The following is a 22,813-nucleotide window of genomic DNA, read 5'->3' as shown; positions in this document are numbered from 1 at the left end:
TCACAGGGTATATTAAGGGGATCAGTGGGAATAAGAGGAAAAAAATTTTTTTCAAAAAGACCTTATAGTTTTTGAGAAATTCGATTTTTAAGTTTCAAGGGCGAAAATGTCTTTTAAATGCGGAAAATGTCAGTTTTTTTTGCACAGGTAACAATAGTGTTTTATTTTCATAGATTCCCCCAAGTGGGAAGAGTTTTACTTACTTCGTTCTGAGTGTGGGAAATATAAAAAAAAAACGACGTGGGGTCCCCCCTCCCAGACCTCTTTAACCCCTTGTCCCCCATGCAGACTGGGATAGCCAGAATGCGGAGCACCGGCCGCGTGGGGCTCCGCACCCTGACTATACCAGCCCGCATGGTCCATGGATTGGGGGGTCTCGGAAGGGGAGGGGCAGCCAAGCTTTCCCCTCCCCCTCCGAGCCCTTGTCCAATCCAAGGACAAGGGGCTCTTCTCCACCTCCGATGGGCGGTGGAGGTGGAGGCCGCGATTTCCTGGGGAGGGGTTCATGGTGGCATCTGGGAGTCCCCTTTAAAAAGGGGTCCCCCAGATGCCCACCCCCCTCCCAGGAGAAATGAGTATAGAGGTACTTGTAGTACCCCTTACCCATTTCCTTTAAGAGTTAAAAGTAAATAAACACACAAACACATAGAAAAAGTATTTTAATTGAACAAAAAACATAACCACGAAAAAAGTCCTTTAATATTCTTAATTAACCATTAATACTTACCTGTCCCTTTAAAAGCCAGTTCCCACGCAATATCCTCGGAAATATACTAATCAAATCAGTTACAATGTAACAAAGTTATTACAATGTAACAACTTTGTTACTTTGTAACACCACCGCACCCGACGTCACTCGCCGCTCACCCGCCGGCCGCCGCATACACGCTAGTCCCCGCCGGCTCCCGCCGTCCACTCCGCCCACACCTGTCACTCATATACATGCTGGCACCCATGGGTGCCAGCATGTATATAGGTGACATGTGGGAGAGGCGGGGAGGGCAGCGGAGCCGGCGGGGACTTAGCGTCCCTTCACCCGACAGAGCTCTGAGCTATATTAGCTCAGAGCTCTCGAAAGCATCTTTGTATTTGGGCTCCAAGGAGCCCCATTGGTCCTTAGCAGACCAATGGGGTTCCTTCAAATCAGAAGGAACCCCATTGGTCTGCTAAGGACCAATGGGGCTCCTTGGAGCCCAAATACAAAGATGCTTAGAGAGCTCTGAGCTATAGCTCAGAGCTCTGTCGGGTCCTGCAGCACAGACGCGGCGGCGGCGGTGAGTGACGTCGGGTGCGGCGTAGTTACAATGTAACAAAGTTGTTACATTGTAATTGACATTTTCCGCATTTAAAAGACATTTTCGCCCTTGAAACTTAAAAATCGATTTTCTCAAAAACTATAAGGTCTTTTTGAAAAAAAAAAATTTTCTCTTATTCCCACTGATCCCCTTAATATACCCTGTGAATTTGGTGTTCCTAAATTTTAAGCAGGCTTTGCTATTAACCGTTAAAGTCGGTGGGTTTTTAAATGTATATATTTTTCCTTTGAAACTTTAACATCGATTTTCTCAAAAACTATAAGGTCTTTTTGAAAAAAAATTTTTTCCTCTTATTCCTTCTGATCTCCTTAATATATTCTCCAAATTTGAGGCTCTTAGCACTTAAGGGGGCTTTGCTATTAACCCTTAAAGTCGGCGGCTTTTTTATATTATACGGGAGCGTAATATTACGCGATTACGGCAGACTGTGTAATTTCAATGGGAGTTTACTGTCTTACGCGTAATTTGTTACGCGTAAAACGTAACCCTACGGTCTACGCGTAATTAATTACGCGTAATACCGTAACCTTACACGTAACGCTTACGGTGCATTTGTAGTGAATTACGATGCGTAATTACGCTAATGCGTAATTTCGGCCCAGCACTGCAAAGCGTGCCATGGCCTTGTAAGAGTGCCTGAAATGCCCACACAACTTCCTGGCCTGCTTCAGGACGTCCTCTAAGCCTGGGTACTTGGACACAAATCTTTGCACGACCAGATTCAGCACATAGCTGTTTGTGCCTTCTCTCCAGGTGCCTTCGTAAGGCACTTGTCCCTACGTGAGAGTTGGCCTTTCCACGGCTCAATTTTTGCTGGCAGAGACAACAGATGGCTTTGCTCCGATCTGAGACACACACGTGAAAAAATTTCCAAACCACTGAGCTCCCCTAGGGTGATGGCGCTACAGTGGCATCAGCAGCTGACGTTGAAGGGCAGGTTGGCTGGCTGGCCATAGCTGGCGATACATGGTGCCAGACACTGCCCCCAGCTGTTTCTGAGGACGAGCTCCCTCTGCTTCTATCATGGAGTCGTCTCCTCCTACTCCTCTCTGACTCCTCCTCTGAACTGTCACCATGGTCATCTCCTCTACCAGGAACATATGTGGTATCCATATAATCGTCATCATAATCCTCCTGGCCAGCTTCGCTTTCCTCAGACACCTCCTCAACTGCACCAACTTCAGGTGGTTCATCATCCCCCTCCTCACACATTACGTCCATACTATCGCCACCTAACTCAGACGTATGAGGTGATGTACCTGCGCCTTCTTCTTGTTGTTGCAGTAGTGGGTGTGAATCAGTGATTTCACCACCACCACCAAATAACTCCTGCGAAGTGTCAAATGCAGCAGATGTGGTGCTTGTTGTAGCGCTGGTGGCTGCGGGAGATGAGGTGTTCTGTGTTAAATAGTCAAGCACGTCCTGATCTTGGGAAGTGATGGCACGTGCCTTCTTCTGAGCACTGTATTTTGGGCCAGGTCCGCACGAAATCACAGCAACACCACCTCGCACAGACCTGCCGGTGCCTGGTGGCCTTCCTCTGGGTCTGCCTCTACCTCTTCCTCTACCTGGTTTGTCCATTTTGTCCATCTCGGGGGGATGCTAGGTATATGCAGTAAGCTGGGTTCACTCAACACAACAGGTAGTTAGATGCAGTGAGCTGTGTTCACTGAACAGTAAAGGTACTTAGATGCAGTGAGGTGGGTTCACTGAACAATAAAGGTACTTAGATGCAGTGAGGTGGGTTCACTGAACAATAAAGGTACTTAGATGCAGTGAGCTGGGTTCACTGAACACAACAGGTAGTAAGATGCAGTGAGCTGGGTTCACTGAACAATAAAGGTACTTAGATGCAGTGAGCTGGGTTCACTCAACACAACAGGTAGTTAGATGCAGTGAGCTGGGTTCACTCAACAGTAAAGGTAGTTATATGCAGTGAGGTGGGTTCACTCAACACAACAGCTAGGTATATGCAGTGAGGTGGGTTCAAGGAACACAACAGGTAGTTAGATGCAGTGAGCTGGGTTCACTCAACATAACAGGTAGTTAGATGCAGTGAGGTGGGTTCACTGAACATTAAAGGTAGTTATATGCAGTGAGCTGGGTTCAATGGACAATAAAGGTACTTAGATGCAGTGAGCTGGGTTCACTGAACACAACAGGTAGTAAGATGCAGTGAGCTGGGTTCACTGAACAATAAAGGTACTTAGATGCAGTGAGCTGGGTTCACTCAACACAACAGGTAGTTAGATGCAGTGAGCTGGGTTCACTCAACAGTAAAGGTAGTTATATGCAGTGAGGTGGGTTCACTCAACACAACAGCTAGGTATATGCAGTGAGGTGGGTTCAAGGAACACAACAGGTAGTTAGATGCAGTGAGCTGGGTTCACTCAACATAACAGGTAGTTAGATGCAGTGAGGTGGGTTCACTGAACATTAAAGGTAGTTATATGCAGTGAGCTGGGTTCAATGGACAATAAAGGTACTTAGATGCAGTGAGCGGGGTTCACTGAACACAACAGGTAGTAAGATGCAGTGAGCTGGGTTCACTGAACAATAAAGGTACTTAGATGCAGTGAGCTGGGTTCACTCAACATAACAGGTAGTTAGATGCAGTGAGGTGGGTTCACTGAACATTAAAGGTAGTTATATGCAGTGAGCTGGGTTCAATGGACAATAAAGGTACTTAGATGCAGTGAGCGGGGTTCACTGAACACAACAGGTAGTAAGATGCAGTGAGCTGGGTTCACTGAACAATAAAGGTACTTAGATGCAGTGAGCTGGGTTCACTGAACACAACAGGTAGTAAGATGCAGTGAGCTGGGTTCACTGAACAATAAAGGTACTTAGATGCAGTGAGCTGGGTTCACTGAACACAACAGGTAGTAAGATGCAGTGAGCTGGGTTCACTGAACAATAAAGGTACTTAGATGCAGTGAGCTGGGTTCACTCAACATTAAAGGTAGTTATATGCAGTGAGGTGGATTCACTCAACACAACAGCTAGGTATATGCAGTGAGGTGGGTTCACAGAACACAACAGGTAGTTAGATGCAGTGAGCTGGGTTCACAGAACACAACAGGTAGTTAGATGCAGTGAGCTGGGTTCACTCAACACAAAGCTAGGTATATGCAGTGATGAGGTGGGTTAAAGGACTTACGAGCCCAAAAGAGGAAAAAAATGTCTTTACCTTTGTGAATTTGTAACGCACGGAGGACGCCATCCGCGCCCTCCGTGCAGCTCCGCCGGGTCCCCGCTGCTTTTGTCCCCCCCGGCCGGACCCCGACCCCACAGCCCGGGTCGGGCGCTCCTTCCTCCACAAATATGGCCGCCGGAGGAGGCCGCGGCTGCGCAGTCCGCACCGCCGCGAGTGCGGCTGCGCAGCTCTAGGGCCTCCCTCCCCGTTCCACGCTACTCTAATTCTAATTCTAATTCATTCAGCTGTCATTCCTAATTGTATTTGAAGCAGAAAGAAATAAGAAAAGGGGATACATGGCAGTGACTGCAAGCCAGATAACTAGAGATTAAGGTGTTGGGGGCCCTGGGACACCTCTTAGTCTAATAGCAATCAGTGTGTGACGGCTGGGGTGGGATGGATGGAGGGGCGCACTTTGGTGTCTGAGCCTTGGGTGCTGAAGGACCTTGTCCCGGCTCTGCTTCCCATAGAGAGACCGAAGCTGTTGATCAGGGGGGGGGGGGAAATCGCAGAGGAGCGGCGAGTGCCCGACACTTGAACTAGCTAGCCTAGTGCTAGCTAAAGGCTTTAAAGTCATTTGGTTAAAAAAAATTATGATGGGGCCTCCTGGGGCCACAGAGCGGTATGCCCGACACAGTGTCGGGCATACCGTTAAGGAGGTTAAAGGATACCAGAACTGAACGGTTCTGGTAATAATGATAGCTGCACTGTGTAGGGAACAAATAGCACATACCAGCCGCTCCTTCTGCCCCCCTCCGTCTGCCGCCGTTCTCAGTGTATACATCCCGGTGTCCGGCAACTTGATTGAACTTTGATCTGGACATATTGCGCCCTGTGTGCGCAGTATGTCCCTCCCTCTTCACTTGTTCACAGTGCAGCTATCATTATTACCAGAACCGTTCAGTTCTGGTATCCTTTAATCGACAGTGTTCCTTTAATTATAGGAAGACAGGTGGTCACAAGGTGATGGAGACAAAATTGCAGGTTCGAGGCAAACTGCAGAAATATAACTTTACAGATGTACAAATTACCAATCAGGGCGGCGGATCCGATGCACGTGATCAGGAAAGTGCTGAGCGTGAACTCCGGATCGAGGGCATGAAGAATGACATCACAGTTACTGCCGGCGAATCCCTGGGAGCAGAGGCAGGAGAATTCAGCGTCCGACCGTGGGATGCAGGTTCCGTACTTACACGGGCTCTGGGCGCAGATGGTATACAGACACCACTGGCCCGTGGCGTTTTCCATCAGCAGGTACCCCGGGGGGCATCTATACCACAGGTGGGAGAGGAGAGAGTTAAGGTTAACACAGTGTAGAATTAGAGTTCTAAAGACAGTACAAAATATAACTGGTCTCCCAGAATGTTCTAGGGGAGAGGAGAATTCCATATATCTAATCAGCGTAGGCTAAATATCATGGGGAGGGAGGGGCTACATACCAATATGAAGCAATATATAGCAATGGGAGGTGTTTCTGATGCTGAAACCAGGAAAGTTCCCATAAAAGTGGCTATCCTGAGTAATATACTGCATTCTACAATATGTCTGTAACGATCGGTGTAACACAGAGAGGATCTGATTACCGGTGATCTGCAGTATCACCGAGAATACAGAATATACCCGATTATTGATGATCTGCAGTATCACCGATAATCAGATATATTACTAACCTCTGGACACCTGAGTAATATGAGTGTTCGGTGCAACAGTAATACTTTGAGGAGGGCCCCCGTAAAGGGGGTACCAGGCAGTATGGGATACTGCCCAAAGAACAGGCTCCTTCCAAGGCCTGAAGCTCCCCAAGGGGAGGAGTCAGGCAGAGTGTGGGAAGGACCAGAGTGTGAGTGACACCAATGGTGGAGTGTTACTGACAGATCTGTGAACTATCTCTAAACAGAGGAGATAGTTCTCGAGGTCGGACAAGCCAGGTCGGCAACAGACAGACAGATCAGATACAGAGGAAAAGACTGATACGGAATCCTAAGACAGGCAAGGTTTGGCAACGGAGTATCAGATATAGCGAAGTACAAAATCAGTAATCAGAAGTGAGGTCAGGAAAGCAGAAGGTCATAACAGATAATAAACAATGCCTAGTCTTGGTGTGAGCTCCATGATCATCAACACCCTGGAACTAGTCTGAAGTATAACAGAATGATAATACAATTCCCTAGTCTGGGTGTGAGGTCCGTGATCATCACCACCCTGGAACTAGTCTGAAGTATAACAGGTTGGTAACACAAGTCCCTAATCTGGATGTGAGGTCCTTGATCATCAACACCCTGGAACTAGTCTGAAGTATAACAGAATGGTTATACAAGTCCCTAATCTGGGTGTGAGGTCCTTGATCATCAACACCCTGGAACTAGTCTGAAATATAACAGAGAATCTGACAAAAGGTCTGAGTGCTTCCACGTAGTGATCGCAACGGCAGACAACCAGAGACTGACCAGCACCCAGTATATATAGTAAATCGCTCACCAGCGCCTCCCCTAAGTGCTGGACCGATGGGAACTGGTTGAATCGTCTGCTGACCGGCATGGTCAGCTGACTTCCTTCTGGCTGTCATAAAAGTTCTACCTCTCAGCGCGTGCGCGCGTCCTTCTGAACCTGTGTGGACTATCAGTCCCAGCCACACCAGACATGTGTTGCAAGTCACCCGCCACGCTGGACGCGGAATCCGCCGCACCGCTATCAAGGCATGCGGTGGTTTCTCCGCGTTCGGCCATATTACTGGATGTAGGCCTACGCGTGCAAACCGCCGCGTTGGACGCGGAATCAGCCGCCTTGTTCTGAGTACACGCGGCGGCTTTTCCGCGTTTTCTCACAATGTCACTACAGGGCCTCTTTAATGTCAGCTTCTGGGAGCGACATCTTTAACGACACCACTGCCTGTATGGAAAATATATGCAACCTGTTAGCAACTGAACCAACCTAGTACCTTGGTTCAAACTAGTGGTGATTAGTGAGAAGGTAACCATTCCAAGTTGGTGCAAATGTTTTATAATGTATGCAGTTTGGTAATGGACCTATCAGATGCATAGATTTGCATAAATTAGTATTATATTTACATCCACTTGGAGTTATTAGCATCTCATTGACCATACCTAGTCCAAAGTAGACTTAATCCTTCTGCACATGCATGAAGCAAGTGGGGTGATCGCCCCCCGGGCCCTGCACCTGAAGGGGGCCCCGCATGTCATGCCCTCCATGCCATGCTCATTTTGGTGGTGGTGAAGGAAAGGTCTACAGAAGTCTAGCTGTTTGTGTTCTGATCAGTGTGTCATTAACAAATACCCAGATCTTCCTGTTTTGTTTTACACACCTTATATTTTGCACCCCCCACCCCCATTTATTGCTTAGGTTTTTGTCTTCAGCATGCTTTACTGTTCTATGCTGTTTGCATTTTTGTAATGAATTTCTGCACTGACGTGAAGCTTGCCAAATGTCAGATTCAGGTAACATACAAGAGCCTCAGCCCGAGGGGCCCAGGGGCATTTAGGTCAGTTGAGCATGGACTGGAGCCGGAGGGGGTTCATGCTGGAGCCTCCAGACTGGCTAGGGATTGGTGGCAAGTTTGATTGGGAGCTAGGGGTAGGTACAGGCTGGCTGGGGAGCTTGGGGTGTGTACCCAGTCTGGCTGGGAATGGGTGTTAGGCTGAATGGGGAACTGTGGATGGGTTCTAGGCTGGCTGGGGAGCTGGAGATGGGTGCTATGCTGCCTTGGAGAGCTGGAGATGGGTGCTTGGGTGGCTGGGGAGAAAGGAATGGGTTCTAAACTGGCTGAAGAGCTGGGGATGGGTACTCGGCTGTCTGGGGAGCTGGAGATGGGTACTAGGCTGACTGGGGAGCTGGGGTTGGGTGCTAGGCTGGATGGGGATGGAAACTAGGCTGGCTGGAGAGCTGGGGATGGGTGCTAGGCTGGCTGGGGAGATGTGGATGGGTACTAGATGGTTTGATGAGCTGGGGATGGGTGCTAGGCTGTCTAGCGGTGGGTGCTAGGCTGGCTCAGGAGATTGGGATGGGTACTAGGCTGGCTGAGGAGCTGGGGGTGGGTGCTAGGCTGCCTTGGAGAGCTGCGGATTGGTGACAGGCTGGTTGGGGAGCAAGGAATGAGTTCTAAGCTTGCTGAGGAGCTGGGAATGGGTACAAGGCTGCTTGAGGAGGTAGGGATGGGTGCTGGGCTGGCTGGGGATGGGTACTAGACTGTCTGGAAGTGTGTCTGGATAGAAATACAATCTTTGGACTTCCCATTCTGCCTAGCTCCCATCCCCAGCCAGCCTAGAACCCATCAGTTGGTTAAAGCCCACTAAACCAATATAAGAATAATTACAATACGTAATGTAATCAAATGGCGAATGGTAGTACCATTGGCTGTTTAATTACATTAGGTATTGTAATTGTTCCTATATTGGTTGGCTTAGTGGCCTTTAACAATCTTTTAAACAATAATAAGGCATACTGCGTTAGAGGTGGACAAGCCCGTGAGCGTGGCGGTACGGTATATGGCCTACACTTATGGCTCTAAGCCCCGCATATGACACTCACCCCAGACTCTGCGTAATCTAAGGCCGCCTCTGGCACACAGGATCTGGGACAGCAGGAGCCACTTTGGAGATTGAATCTGTGACTGGGCCAAACAAGATTGTTCATGATCTGTTCAGCTCAGCTGTTTGTTTTATGTCTCTACCGGCATTTCACGTCTAGTACATCAAAATATAGGAGACGAGCGACTGGCCACAGTTGAAATTTGTCTGTGGGTTCAACAGGAATCTCCTGTGTCTTCTCCCCGTTCCCTCTCCATAGAACACTACAAGTGGGCATACATGACTTTCACTGCTCATCAGCTGAAATGGTCACAAATGGAAATGGATCCAATGCAGCAGCTGACCATCCCCAGTGAAGTGTCTGAGGAATATTCAGAAGTTTTCCCAACTTTTGGAGGACAAATATTTTGCAGTAGGGTGTAAATGGCACTCGTGGAGAGGAAGTGGTACCTGCATTCGTGGATCATCCAGAGGTCGGTGCAGACAAAGCCTCGGCTACACGGGTGACTCCTGCAGACGTCAGATGTGCACCCCCTGGTGATTCCGTGCTTCTTCACTATGGTCACCGGAGAGCTGGACTGGTTCTCCATCGGCAGCCTGTAGTTATTCAGCCTCACATCCTTCATGCAGCCTATAGACACAGAGCACCAATCAGCCATTACCGTCACCCGGCAAGTAACACTGAAGGTGATTAGCTGGCTTATAGATCACCTTTTTCTGAGAGAAGGACAGAAGCTGCCACTGCTGGATAGTGTACTGGTTAGACACCCAAGGTGAAAATAAACTAATGAAATAAACAATTGCATCTATCCTCCTTCTCCTAAAAATGAATAAAAAATATTCCAGTTTCATTTTATATTTAAATCTACTTTTGAAGTTTTTACTGTTTTATTGTTTTTGCTCAATGACACATTCACTGAAGTATGGCAGAGCTAAACCTATGAACTATTGGCCCTTTTTATCTCTCTCCTGCTCTTAGAAGCCATTTTCTGCTAGGAGAGTGTTTTATAGTTGTAATTTCTCATCAGTGAGGTTCACACTGTAGTCTGACCTGTTCCTGACTCAGACAGGAACTGCCACTTACACACCTGATGTTTAACTCTTTCAGGCAGAGAAAGAAAAAAAGGAACACACCCTAGTTATTTGTGTGCTGGGCACTGTACATACCCATGTCTATCTCATCATGTCACGTCACCTCGGGTATCCTTCGGCTATTCTTGAAGGACTCTGCCTCTGACACAGGCAACCTGGGTTTGAATCTAAGCTCTGCTTGTTCAGTAAACCAGCAGCTATTCAGTAGGAGACCTTGGACAAGACTCCCTAACACTGCTACTGCCTATAGAACGCGCCCTAGTGTCTGCAGCTCTGGCGCTTTAAGTCTGATATGATATAAATGTTCTGTGCCTGTTATATTATTAAAAAAGCGTGCCTGGCTACCATGTTCATCATCTGGCTTTAGTACTTTGAGTCACAAGCATGCAGCCCACCGTGGTGATGCTAAGGCCTGGCACCTGGGGCACATGCTCTGTATTGCTGCTTTGTGTCATTTAATGGTTCTGACTATGCTGTTAATTTAACCCATTAGAAGCTTCAATAAACTTATCTCGTTTGAGATAGGTGCTCTGATTTTGACCTCAGTTGGTAGAACTTGAGTTGTACATTTTCAGTAATGCTTTGATCTCTCTCTGCTAGCAGAAAATATAGAAGCTGAAAGCAGAAGTCCTCTGTTATTATCTCACACTGCCCCCTAGTGACAAATGGCCATAAATACACATTACAGCTGTACTAATTAGAAGCAAGAAAATGTAACAAATAAATAAAAAAATGTGATTAAATAAATTGGCCTGTAGCACTACTGCCTAATTCTCTATCCTGAGAAGGGTATGGTTGAGGAGGACATATGTTAGTCTGAGACGTTAGGCAGTGTGTGACACGACATCTGTTTTACTTTAAAGACATTTTCTGCTTGCCACTTGTAAACAGACTGTACTTTTTGTATTTTGAGGTCGGGAAACTCAGACATGAGCAGCCCAGATGTTTGATGGTCGATTTCTAAATTAGAAGCTAAAATATGTTTGCCCAGATTTAATTTTGACTAACCCAACTATGGGGTACATTTGAAAAAGGCATCCGTTATTTGGGCGCCGGAGAGTTAGAATATTGTTATATAGCTAATGTTACAGATATTCTACTTTCCACACTTCTTTAAACTAGAGTCCATTTATTATCAGTGCGGGCCATTTCGGCTCAGTGTAAAGCCAAAAAATGTCTCGCCCTGCTCCTGCACAAACTCCAGGACGCTTTGAATAGTTTTACCCCTCTGAGTTGTAGCAACTCGGAGGGACACGTAATTCAGACACTGGCTATTGCAACCGGCAGAATGACCCTTTTCTTTACTCATTTGTGCAGCACCCAAATCGGTGGGGCCGCAATCAGCAGCCTCACCTAAACTACACCTCACACTAACGTTCCCCTACCTACACCAAATGCTACACCCTCCTCCCCAACCAATACCACTAACCTCCTCCACACCTATTCTGATAGCCACATCAGGGGAAATGGGACATTAACAATATTTAAAAAATATTTTTACTGCAAAATTGCATTGGGGCCTAGTGGGATCCGAACTCCTCCCCACTACACCCGATCCTTTCCACGCCCAAAAACCACTGCAGACAGAGTAGTGCAGGGAGCAGAGTCATATTTGCCTGCTTATATCGTTACGGGTCTCCTTCATGCATCACAGCCACACACTCTTTGATATTATTCACCGACTCCCGATCACCTGACTTGCACTGGTCATGTGATTGGGAGTCAGTGAACGGCATCAGAGAGTTTGCTGCTGTGAAGCATGGAGGAGAACTACAACACCAACAGTTAACCCCCTGTTTGCCTGATGAAGCAGGCTTGACCTGCGAAACGCGTTGCATTTCCTTTTTGGGGTATCGTATAATAAATGTGTTTATCTATATAATAACAGGACGTCTGTTTGTTTTCGGAGGCAAGCCCACCACTTCCTCCAGACAATTTTAAAATTTTTATGAATTTTTATCCTGCTGGCGCCTCTGTACTACACACAAATCCATTGCGTCCACTCCTGGTGGATGGGAGTGCTACCTCCTTTTCTCGAATCTACAGAGAGCGACTTCTTAGCCCTGAGTGAGGACAGGCTTATCTCCTCACCTGCCTTTATAGTGGTTACCTGGAGGGTAACCCATGTTTGTGAGTATAATCTTTCTCACTTTACCATTTCATCAAACAATTTTTGACATACTACACTATATTGGGCTCTCGGTTTTTCATTTTTTTACAACACTAGTTCAGGTAAGTACTACACTAAAGCCCATTGCTGCAACGTACATTGTGGTCTATGGCAGTGCCCTATTTACCAATCGGGCTATGCGCCCTAATTAACGGCTTCACCCGACTATCCCCCCTCTGCGTTGCGAGTTACAGGTGGACAGCTCAGCATCACTGATGGTTGTATCTCACCTTGGAAGCTCGGCTCTTCAGTAATGCTGCCCCCCAGAATAACGCCGCTGCTGTCCATTCTTATCTCCTTGTAAGTTCCCTGAGCCGCGGTGACCTCTCCGTGATCTGCCACGCCGTTCATGCGCAGAGTGAATTCATTCTGCATCCTCTCCAGAGCAACTTCATTCCACTCCCCGGAGTCCAGTCTGTGGCCGGCCAGCTTCACCACATAGTCACCATCACCGATGTTATAGGAAACAGTGAGAGCGCCCTCTACCACCTGTTCAGGTACAAGCACATTGCATTGTAGTCCATAACTCAACAACCGACACGCCCATCAGCTGCCCAGCCCACCACACAGAATAGCCAACATCAATGCAGACCCCAAAATGCTGGTCATTTGGCATGTGTACCTCAAGCGAGCTGTAAAAAAAAGTTAGATACCTATTTAGAGGGAAGTCCCTGGCGAAGCAGGTGGTTTCGGTGCATGGCACTCAGCAGCAAGCGCTGAAACTAGGCACCCTATTGCAGTAGAGTTATACAGCATGGGGCGCATAAGGGCAGGGAGGGGCTTTTGAGTAGCGTACTACTCGAATTTGGAATTCAAATGAAGTCTAATGACTTCACGTGTGACTGCGGGATGGGGGGGTTAACTTACCCAGAATTCTTCGGGCTGTCTGCATTCTATTACGCGTGATAGGCGTAATGAACGCCGCGTTCCACCACTCACCTCCACGCTTCCTCCTTCCGACTTGAAAGAGGAAGCACGGAAGTGAGTCCTGGAACGTGGCTTTCATTACGCCTATGATACGCAATAGAACACAGACAGCCCGAAGACTTCTGGGTAAGTTAACCCCCCATCCCGCGGTCACACGTGAAGTCATTAGACTTCATCTGAATTCCGAATTGGAGTAGTGTGCTACTCAAAATCCCATCCCTACATAAGGGTAATTTGGGGCTCCGGTGGTGGCCAGACCCCGAATTACCCGTCCCTTTGAGTTGTGACTACTCGGAGGGGGAATAGCATTATATGCTGCTGGGAATTTGAGCGGCAGCAGGGAGAGCAGTTATTAGACTCACTCTGCCCACAGCTCACCGGCAGCGTACCCAGTCCTCGCTCTATCCCCTCGTTCCCACCACTGTCCACCAAGTGAAATTAGCCAGCAGGTCAAATACATCTTTGGCCCTTCTTGGAAGGCTTTAGAAGCTTTCGTGTCCCCATTTACTTCTGAAGACGAGGGAATTTGTACAAATGTGCCCATCTTCAGAACCATTCGGGTCATGAGTGCTTCCTAAGCCTTCCAGGGGTCAGCAGTGGAACGAGGGGACGGAGAGAGGACCAGGAAGGTTTTATGGCATCAAGAGCCTTCCCTTTATAGAGGCACTACAACAAAAAACTGTAAATTTTAAAATTTGTGCAAACATATACAAATAAGTAGTATGTATCTTCCAGAGTAAAATGAGCCATAAATTACTGCTCTCCTATGTTGCTGTCACTTACAATAAGTAGTAGAAATCTGACAGAAGTGACAGGCTTTGGACTAGTCTATCTCTTCATAGGGGATTCTCAGGGATATATTTATTTTCAAAAGCGCTTAGTGAATGGCAGTTGCTCTGTTCAACTGCCAAAAAACTGTGTAGTGAGCAGGGAAGCTGGCCAGCATCATTGTTTAAATCCTTTTTAGGGAATATCTTTATAAAGAATAAAAGCCTTGCTGAGAATCCCCTATGAAGAGATGGACTAGTCCAAAACCTGTCACTTCTGTCAGATTTCTACTACCTACTGTAAGTGACAGCATTATAGGAGAAAAGTAATTTATGGCTCATTTTACTCTGGAAGAAACATACTTCCTATTTGTATATGTTTGCACATATTTTACATTTTACAATTTTTGCTGTAGTGCCCCTTTAAATAGGTGAACCCCTCCCACAATGTGATGTCATAACCATGGTTCTTAAACAGTTTGCTGTCTGTGAACCCCATTGCATTGTGGGAAATAACGGCTTTTTCCACCTGCCAAGCAAGCCGTAGCTCCCTCTGTGCATAGCTAAAACTCTCAGTAAAAACAACATTCCACAGAGACCACCTGACACGACAACATGTTGCCATCGGCGATACATTTCAGAATGTCAATCTGGGTGAGAAAAGATATTACAATGGGCAAACACTGACTAAATCATTTATAAATGACTACCGTAAACATAAGCAGTTTTATTTATTATGTTATTTTTACTACAGTTCCTCTTTAAAGAGAATCTGTATTGTTAAAATCGCACAAAAGTAAACATACCAGTGCGTTAGGGGACATCTCCTATTACCCTCTGTCACAATTTCGCCGCTCCTCGCCGCATTAAAAGTGGTTAAAAACAGTTTTAAAAAGTTTGTTTATAAACAAACAAAATGGCCACCAAAACAGGAAGTAGGTTGATGTACAGTATGTCCACACATAGAAAATACATCCATACACAAGCAGGCTGTATACAGCCTTCCTTTTGTATCTCAAGAGATCATTATACACAGGCAGTGTGCATAGAGGGGCCAGGAAAGGGGAGATGCATCACAGAACCACAACACTGAAGAACTTGGCAGCCTTCCAGACACAGGCTGACAAGTCTGACAAGAGAGAGATAAGTTGATTTATTACAGAGACTGTGATAGTGGAAAGTGCTGCAGTAAGCCAGAACACATTAGAATAGCTTTTGGAACTTGTAGGATGATAAAAAACAGGATGTAATTTTTGTTACGGAGTCTCTTTAAAGGACAACTGTAATGAGAGGGACCTTGAGGCTACCATATTTATTTCCTTTTAAACTATACCAGTTGCCTGGCAACCCTGCTGATCTACTTGGCTGCAGTAGTGTCTGAATCACACCAGAAACAAGCATGCAGCTAGTCTTGTCATGTCTGTCAAAATTGTCAGAAACACCTGATCTGCTGCATGCTTGTTCAGAAGCTTCCCAAGAGATTTGTCTCTTGGCCGAATCTGCCAAACATTACTAGACGTATGGCTATCTTTAGGCCGATGAGACTGTGCAGAAAAGGTTACAGTACACCTAAAGTGAGAGGTATATGGAGGCTGCCATATTTATTTCCTTTAAAACAATACCAGTTACCTGACAGCCCTGCTGATCTTCTGTCTCTATTATATTAAGCCATAGGCCTTGAACAAGCATGCAGCAGATCAGCTGCTCTGACTGAAGTCTGACTGGATTAGCTGCATGCTTGTTTCAGTTCTGTGATCCAGACAATACTGCAGCTAAAGATATTAGCAGGACAGCCAGGCAACTGGTATTGCTTAAAAGGAAATAAATATGGCAGCCTCCATTTCCCTCTCACTTCAGGTTCCCTTTAAAAACATGCTGTGAAGTCTCCCTGTTCTGTACATAGTGATATCACTACCAGGAAGATGGCAGCTCCCACACGGGTTTAAAAAAAATAAAATCAGACAGCAGAAATAAACCATGGGAAATAAGTATTGAGAAATAACCAGTGGAGGAAACATCTCTTACTTCTAGATGCAACCAATGGCACATGAAGTACCGTATGCCTTAAAGAGAACCCAAGGTGGGGTTCTGACAATGCTATCAGCACACAGAGGCTGGGTCCGCTTATATTGCCCAGCCTCTGTTGCTATACAGTTCCCCCCTAAGCCCCCCCCCCCCCCCTGCGCTCACCCATAAATCACAGCCGCACTGTCACGCAGTGTGTCACAGCAGGCTGTGTTTACCTCTGTATTTTCAGTCTCGCCGCTCCCCGGCCTCCTGCATAGTTCCGGTCCCCGCCCGTGTCCCTTCCCTCCCCGCTGCCGCTGATTGGAGGGAAGGGACACGGGCGGGGACCGGAGCTATGCAGGAGGCCGGGGAGCGGTGAGAGTGACACTACAGAGGTAAACACAGCCTGCTGTGACACACTGCGTGACAGTGCGGCTGTGATTTATGGGGGATAGCAGAGCGCAGGGGGAACTTAGGGGGGAACTGTATAGCAACAGAGGCTGGGCAATATAAGCAGACACGGCCTCTGTATGCTGATAGCATTGTCAGCACCCCACCTCGGGTTCTCTTTAAAGACGAACTGAGGGCTTGTTCACACTAAGGGCGTTTCCGTCCTTTTTTCAAATGCAGGTGATTTTCAAAATCGCACACAAAACGCTTGTGCAATACATCTCTACGAGAAGGTTCATAACATCGCGTTTCGTCCGCTTTGCCGCAAAGCGGTGCCTGTACCATTTTTGTGGTGATTTTGCTCTGATGAAAGGTATAGGAAGAGCGAAAAACGCTCACAAAATCGCTTTATGTGTCAATTGCTTTTTATGAATAAATACATTGTATTTATTCATTTCCGGGTGAAAGAGTTCACTTCCTGGCTGATGTCAGGAAATGAAAAATCGGAATCGCTCTGCAAAAGCTCTTATAAAAGCACTTTGTACAAAAGCGTAGCGTGGAGTGCCAGGAGGGGGTAAAACAAAAACGCGCAAAAAAATTGAAAACCGTTTGCGTTTATGATTTTGATTTTAGCCTCAATGAATAAAATTAAAATTTTTTACAGTATTAATTTATAAATGATGTAGTCAGTGGTTGCTCACTGTAAAATCTTTCCTCTCCCTGATTCACATTCTTAAATCTATCTCAGGTGGCAATAACTTTAGTCCTGTCAGGTGATCTCAGTGGAATGTTTGTCCACTGAGAGTTCTGAAGCCAATAGAAAACATGCCTGGTCTCTCAGAATGCTCTGGGAGGAGAATCCAGCATAGCTAAATACCCTTGGCCACAGGTGTCAAACACCGGTCCTCAGGGGCCGAGGTCCTCACACATTTTTGGCACAGCTCAAACTGTTGAGACTGAATGAGATAAGGTGTGGTTCATCAGGCACAACACATTTCTTTATTTCTCATGTCCTCATGGGGGATTCTCCGGATGTATTTTGGTTTCAAAAGCATTTCCTGAGCATCAGTTGCTAAGTCTAAGGCCCTGTTCACATTGCACGCGTTTCCGTCCGCAACGCGTGCAGGAGGCCGACAAGCACGATATCAGAAAGTGCATAGACTGCACTGTCTGATGTTCACACTGCATACGTTCTGGATCAGTGTGGTCCGTGAACGCATGCTGCACACATTTTTTCCCGAAACGCGCGGCTGACCCATTCACTTCAGTAAATGGGTATCAGCCACGCAACGCATGCAAACGCAAATGGCGTGCGTTTGTACACTTTGCGTTCCGATCGCACGGCCATCTGCGTTTGGTAATATAAACGTGGCCTAACTGCTAAAATAGTGTGCAAGTGAGTAGGGCTGGTATCTTGCTATTTTGGCAGTTAATCTGAGGTTCAGGAAATGCCTTTGAAAACAAACAAAAAAAAATTCCCCCATGAGGAGAGGGACTAAGGCCTCTTTCACAGAGCAATGTTAAAGTCGCACGTTAGAAAATGTTTCAACGCAGACTAACGCACAGCAATACTAAGTTTGTGCGACATTCACAGTGCACACGTTGCGTTTGTGTGTAACGTGTAGCGTTATTAGTAAGTGCTGCATGCTGTGCGTTTAGCAATGAATCTGCTGCTTTATTTGTGTTGCACATGCTCAGTAATGTTTTTTTTTATGTAACGCATGCGCAATACTAAGCCAAAAAAAGTTTATAGTCATCACTGTGCGACGAAAACTGCGCACCAACAGACACATAAAGAAAGACGTCTTAACGTAGTGTTAAAGAACGTACAATAACGTCCACGTTAAAGTCTATATGCGTTGCATTAGGGCTGTGTTGTGCGACCTTAACGTCGCACTGAAACGCAACGTCCTACTGTGAAAGAGGCCTTAGTCCAAAACCTGTCGGTTCTGTCAGATTTTAACTGCTTTCTTTTTCCGCTGGAGTGGTCCTTTGAAATAATACTTTAGGGAGTCGAGGGAAAATGAGTTGAACTTACCCGGGGCTTCGAATGGTCCCCTGCAGACATCCTGTGCTCGTGCAGCCACTCACCATTGCTCCGGCCCCGCCTCCGGTTTACTTCTGGAATTTCAGACTTTGAAGTCGGAAAACCACTGCACCTGCGCGGCCGCGCCCTCCCTCCCACTGATGTCACCAGGAGCGCATTGCGCAGGCGCAGTATGTTCTGCGTCTGCGCAGTACGCTCCTGGTGACATCAGCGGGAGCGAGGACACGGCAATGCAGGCGCAGTGGTTTTCCGACTTTAAAATGGGAAATTCCAGAAGTGAACCGGAGGCGGGGCCGGAGCATCGGTGAGTGGCTGCGCGGGCACAGGATGTCTGCGGGGGACCATTAGAAGTCCCGGGTAAGTTCAACTCTTTTTTCCCCTACCCCGCTACAGTAGTCCTTTAACTCAAAATTAAGCAATATTAGGTGGCCCAATAAGAGTACCGGTCAAATGACAAAACTGCCAAACTCCTGGCCTGATCCCGGGATGGTGCAGATGGTTATGCATGGAGCCATGTCAGTGTGTAGAGGATCAGCGGCGCCCCCAGTTACCTGCAGGAAGATGTATTCCGTTCTGTCACTGGAGAACAGGCTGAGGATGGTGCTGTGAGACTGACGTGTCCTCACCATAGCTTGGAAGTGAGTCCTCTGAGGGTGGAACGCTTGGGTGAACCTGTACCTGATGAGGCCGCCCGACTGGAAGAGATGTTCTGTATTGTCTGTGGAATACACTCAACATCACTGAAAAGGCCACCTCCTAACATAAACACAGGAACAAGAATATCCATGTACTGGGTGATGGGTCTGGTGTGGTGTTACTCTACACATAAGGATAAAATAGTGCATCCTCCCACCTGGGAATTGATGTAAATGAAGATATACCGAGAGCACCAATGTCACATATTGAGGCTGATTCACAGAGCTTTTCTGTTGAATAATCTCACCTTTCTCAATAACTCACAATTGTTCTCTCCTTAAAGGAACACTATCGCGAAAATAATAAAATTTAAAATACATGTGAATAAGAAATATGTTTCTTCCAGAGTAAAATGAGCTATAAATTACTTCTCTCCCATGTTGCTGTCACTTACAGTAGATAGGAGAAATCTGACATTACACAGGTTTTGGACTAGTTCATCTCTTTATGGTGGATTCTCACCATGGCCTTTAGTCTTAATAAAGGCACTCCCCAAAAAACGATTTATACAAAGATGCTGCCCAGCCTCCCTGCTCGCTGCACATTAGTTTGGCAGTTTGGCGGATCAACTGCCATTCACTAAGTGCTTTTGAAAATAAAGAAAACCCTGAGAATCCCCCATAAGGAGATGGGCTAGTCCTGTCGGTTCTTTCAGATTTTTACTACCTACTGTAAGTGACGGCAGCACAGGAGATAAGTAATTTATGGCTCATTTTACTCTGGAAGAAATGTTCCTCTTATGTGTGTATGTGTTTACATGTATTTTACATTTTATGATTTTCACGATAACGGTCCTTTAAAGGACAACTATCAAAGTTAACTAAAATTCTAAATGTCACATATTTTCCAGTCATTACTAGCAAATAGCAATACAAAGGCTTTTTTTTTTCATCTTTTCATTTTTATGTGAAAATATGACATTTACGAAGAACAGTTTTCACTGTGGGCATTACTATGGATGTCCAGCACCTCCTGCATACAGAAACAGTCCTCACTAGAAGTAAAACTGTGACTGGAAACTCTTTAGAATGATAGAAAGCAGAAACATAGCTTCAAATAGAGTGTACATAACTCATCAGCTGCAGCTCTGTGTATTTCTGTCTCTCTCTCTCTCTCTCTCTCTCTCTCTCTCTCTCTCTGAGCCTGGCAGTGGAAAAGTAAACAGAGCCAGAAACAGCTCATTTTAAATGAACCATCCAAGAACAGGAATAGAGTAAGCCTCCTTCTCTTCAGATCCTTCTCTGTATCTAAAAAAAATCACCCAGCTGTTCTCACATGATCTGTGAGAAAGCAGTGTGTGTGTAAGCAGGGCAGAAACAAACAGTAAATCATTCCTCTGTGAATAGTGACGAAAAGTGACACCTATCTACATAGTACAGCTCTGCCCCTCTCCCCCGTCGCTGACATAAGTTGTTACAACAGTTTATAAACAAAGTATTTCCTTCACACAGGCTGTGATGTTACACTTTAATCAACCCCATTGGCCCTTATTTAATCAACCTTTCTCCTAAATTTTCTTACAGGAGGTAATTTTTCATCTTATCTAAAAAAATTACTTTTCAGCACTTAGCAACTGAAACCCTTAGTTATACCAGGGCAAGTTACATCTGGGCAAGGATTACAGCACCAATGGTCAACAAGATGCTAATAATTCTTATTTGCATGCAAATTTAATACAAACTGGATACGGCTTTGAATTAGGCCAGTCAAACTCAGCAGAAAGTGCAAATGTATTTCATTGGCCAATAAGAATGCAAGCCAGAATTATTAGCACCTAATTAACCACCTCGGGTTTGAAGTCTGGCCATTAGGAGCCTCATCAAGTATTACCTCTCTGGCACTCATGCCTGTTATCGCCAGGTAGACAGCCACAGCCTGGGGTGCCCCCCAGATCTCCCATACACCTCGATGGCGTCTCGCACGCAGCAGACTGGGCACTGATGACATCACAGAGGCCGCAACCAGCCGAGCTGTTAATGGATTCCAGCTGGGTTCCAAAATCCGCAATCTTTATTAGGGGAACACATAAAAATACATAAGAAGAGAGTTTAAGGTTTTTCCAGTTTGTCTCCAATACAACAGAGTACAGGGCAGTTTCTAGACTAAAGTATAAATTGTTCCCCCATGGGCTTGAGAACGTCATTTGCGATATGGTATTTAGCCCCCCAGTATAGGTAGACAGGTAAAGGAGACCCCAGTATAGGTTAGCCAGGTGATCATGCCCACAGTGTAGGTTAGCCAGATATAGGTGCCCCCACTATAGGTTAGCCAAGTATAGGTGTCCCCAGTATAGGTTTCCTAGGTATGGGTGCCCCCAGTATAGGTTAGCCAAGGTATAGGTGCCCCAGTATAGATTAGCCAGGTATAGGCACCCCAGTATAGGATAGCCAGGTATATGTGCCTCCGGTATAGGTGCCCCCAGTATAGGTTAGCTAGGTATAAGTGCCCCCAGTATAGATTAGCCAGGTATAGGTGCCTCCAGTATACGTTACCCAGGTATAGGTGCCTCCAGTATACGTTACCCAAGTATAGGTGACCCCAGTATAGATTAGCTAGGTATAGGTGTCCCCAGTATAGGTTAGCTAGGTATAAGTGCCCCCAGTATAGATTAGCCAGGTATAGGTGCCTCCAGTATACGTTACCCAGGTATAGGTGCCTCCAGTATACGTTACCCAAGTATAGGTGACCCCAGTATAGATTAGCTAGGTATAGGTGTCCCCAGTATAGGTTAGCCAAGTATAAGTGTCATCAGTATAGGTTAGCCAGGTATAAGTGTCCCCAGAATAGGTTAGCTAGGTATAAGTGCCCCCAGTATAGATTAGCCAGGTATAGGTGCCCACAGTATACGTTAGCCAGGTATATGTGCCCCCAGTATAGATTAGCTATGTATAGGTGTCCCCAGTATAGGTTAGTCAGGTATAGGTGTCCCCAGTATAGGTTAGCTAGGTATAGGTGTCCCCAGTATAGGTTAGCCAGGTATAAGTGTCGTCAGTATGGTTAGCCAGGTATAGGTGCCCCAGTATAGGTTAGCCAGGTATAGGTGTGGGGGGGGGGGGGAGGGAGCAGTGGGTACATGCGAAGATCACGTGCCACAGGTCTTGTCTGTCTTCAGCGCCGCTCACTAGTTCCACTAATCAGGAAGCAGTGAGCGGTGCTGGAGACAGAGCAGCCCGGTGGCACGTGATCTTCGCATGGAGCCAGGAAAGTGAGTAAAAGACTGCTACTGCTGCCCATAAATTCCTGCAATAGAGGAGGGAGCATTGATGGGCTCCCAAGGAGATAGCAGTCGGGCCCTCTTCTCTACAGCTGAGTCCTTCTGTGCCTGCTGCTCCCCCCACCCTCACCGCACCCCGGGTGGACACCCGCCTCACCTTCCCCTAGAAACAGATTTAAACGTGTTTTTTACAATTATTTTTGATACAATGTTTTTTGGTAACAACATTTCCCAAATCTACATGAAGGCTCCCCCCCCCCCAATTTTTTTGGGATGGGAAGGTTGACGGGTAGGGGCACCAAGCATGTTGCTGCACATTTTTTGGGAAGAGGATGATCATCAGGATGTGGACCGAGCTAACTCTTATGAAACTCTGTACTCAGCAACAGACTGCCCTGCTGATTAATTACTCTGATCAGGATAAATAATCAATAGTCTAGGACACTC

At 46.5% G+C, this 22,813-nt stretch overlaps 1 protein-coding gene across 1 annotated transcript in view; it reads right to left on the bottom strand.

Moving 5' to 3' along the window:
• The window catches only part of LOC137538785 (neural-cadherin-like), a 242,347-nt gene that overhangs the window by 14,467 nt on the left and 205,067 nt on the right, over window positions 1-22,813 (bottom strand). The window contains exons 27-31 of the mRNA XM_068261105.1: window positions 20,983-21,160; window positions 19,008-19,174; window positions 12,549-12,807; window positions 9,507-9,687; window positions 5,544-5,782 (exon numbers count right to left, since the gene is read on the bottom strand). Of these exons, the coding sequence (XP_068117206.1) occupies window positions 5,544-5,782; window positions 9,507-9,687; window positions 12,549-12,807; window positions 19,008-19,174; window positions 20,983-21,160 (1,024 nt within the window). The remainder of the gene's footprint in view (window positions 1-5,543; window positions 5,783-9,506; window positions 9,688-12,548; window positions 12,808-19,007; window positions 19,175-20,982; window positions 21,161-22,813) is intronic.

The sequence above is a fragment of the Hyperolius riggenbachi genome, chromosome 11, assembly GCF_040937935.1.
Source record: "Hyperolius riggenbachi isolate aHypRig1 chromosome 11, aHypRig1.pri, whole genome shotgun sequence".
Lineage (NCBI taxonomy): Eukaryota > Metazoa > Chordata > Amphibia > Anura > Hyperoliidae > Hyperolius > Hyperolius riggenbachi.
The sequence above is the reverse complement of the archived record's forward strand: the minus strand, read 5'-3'. Positions and strand labels throughout refer to the sequence as shown.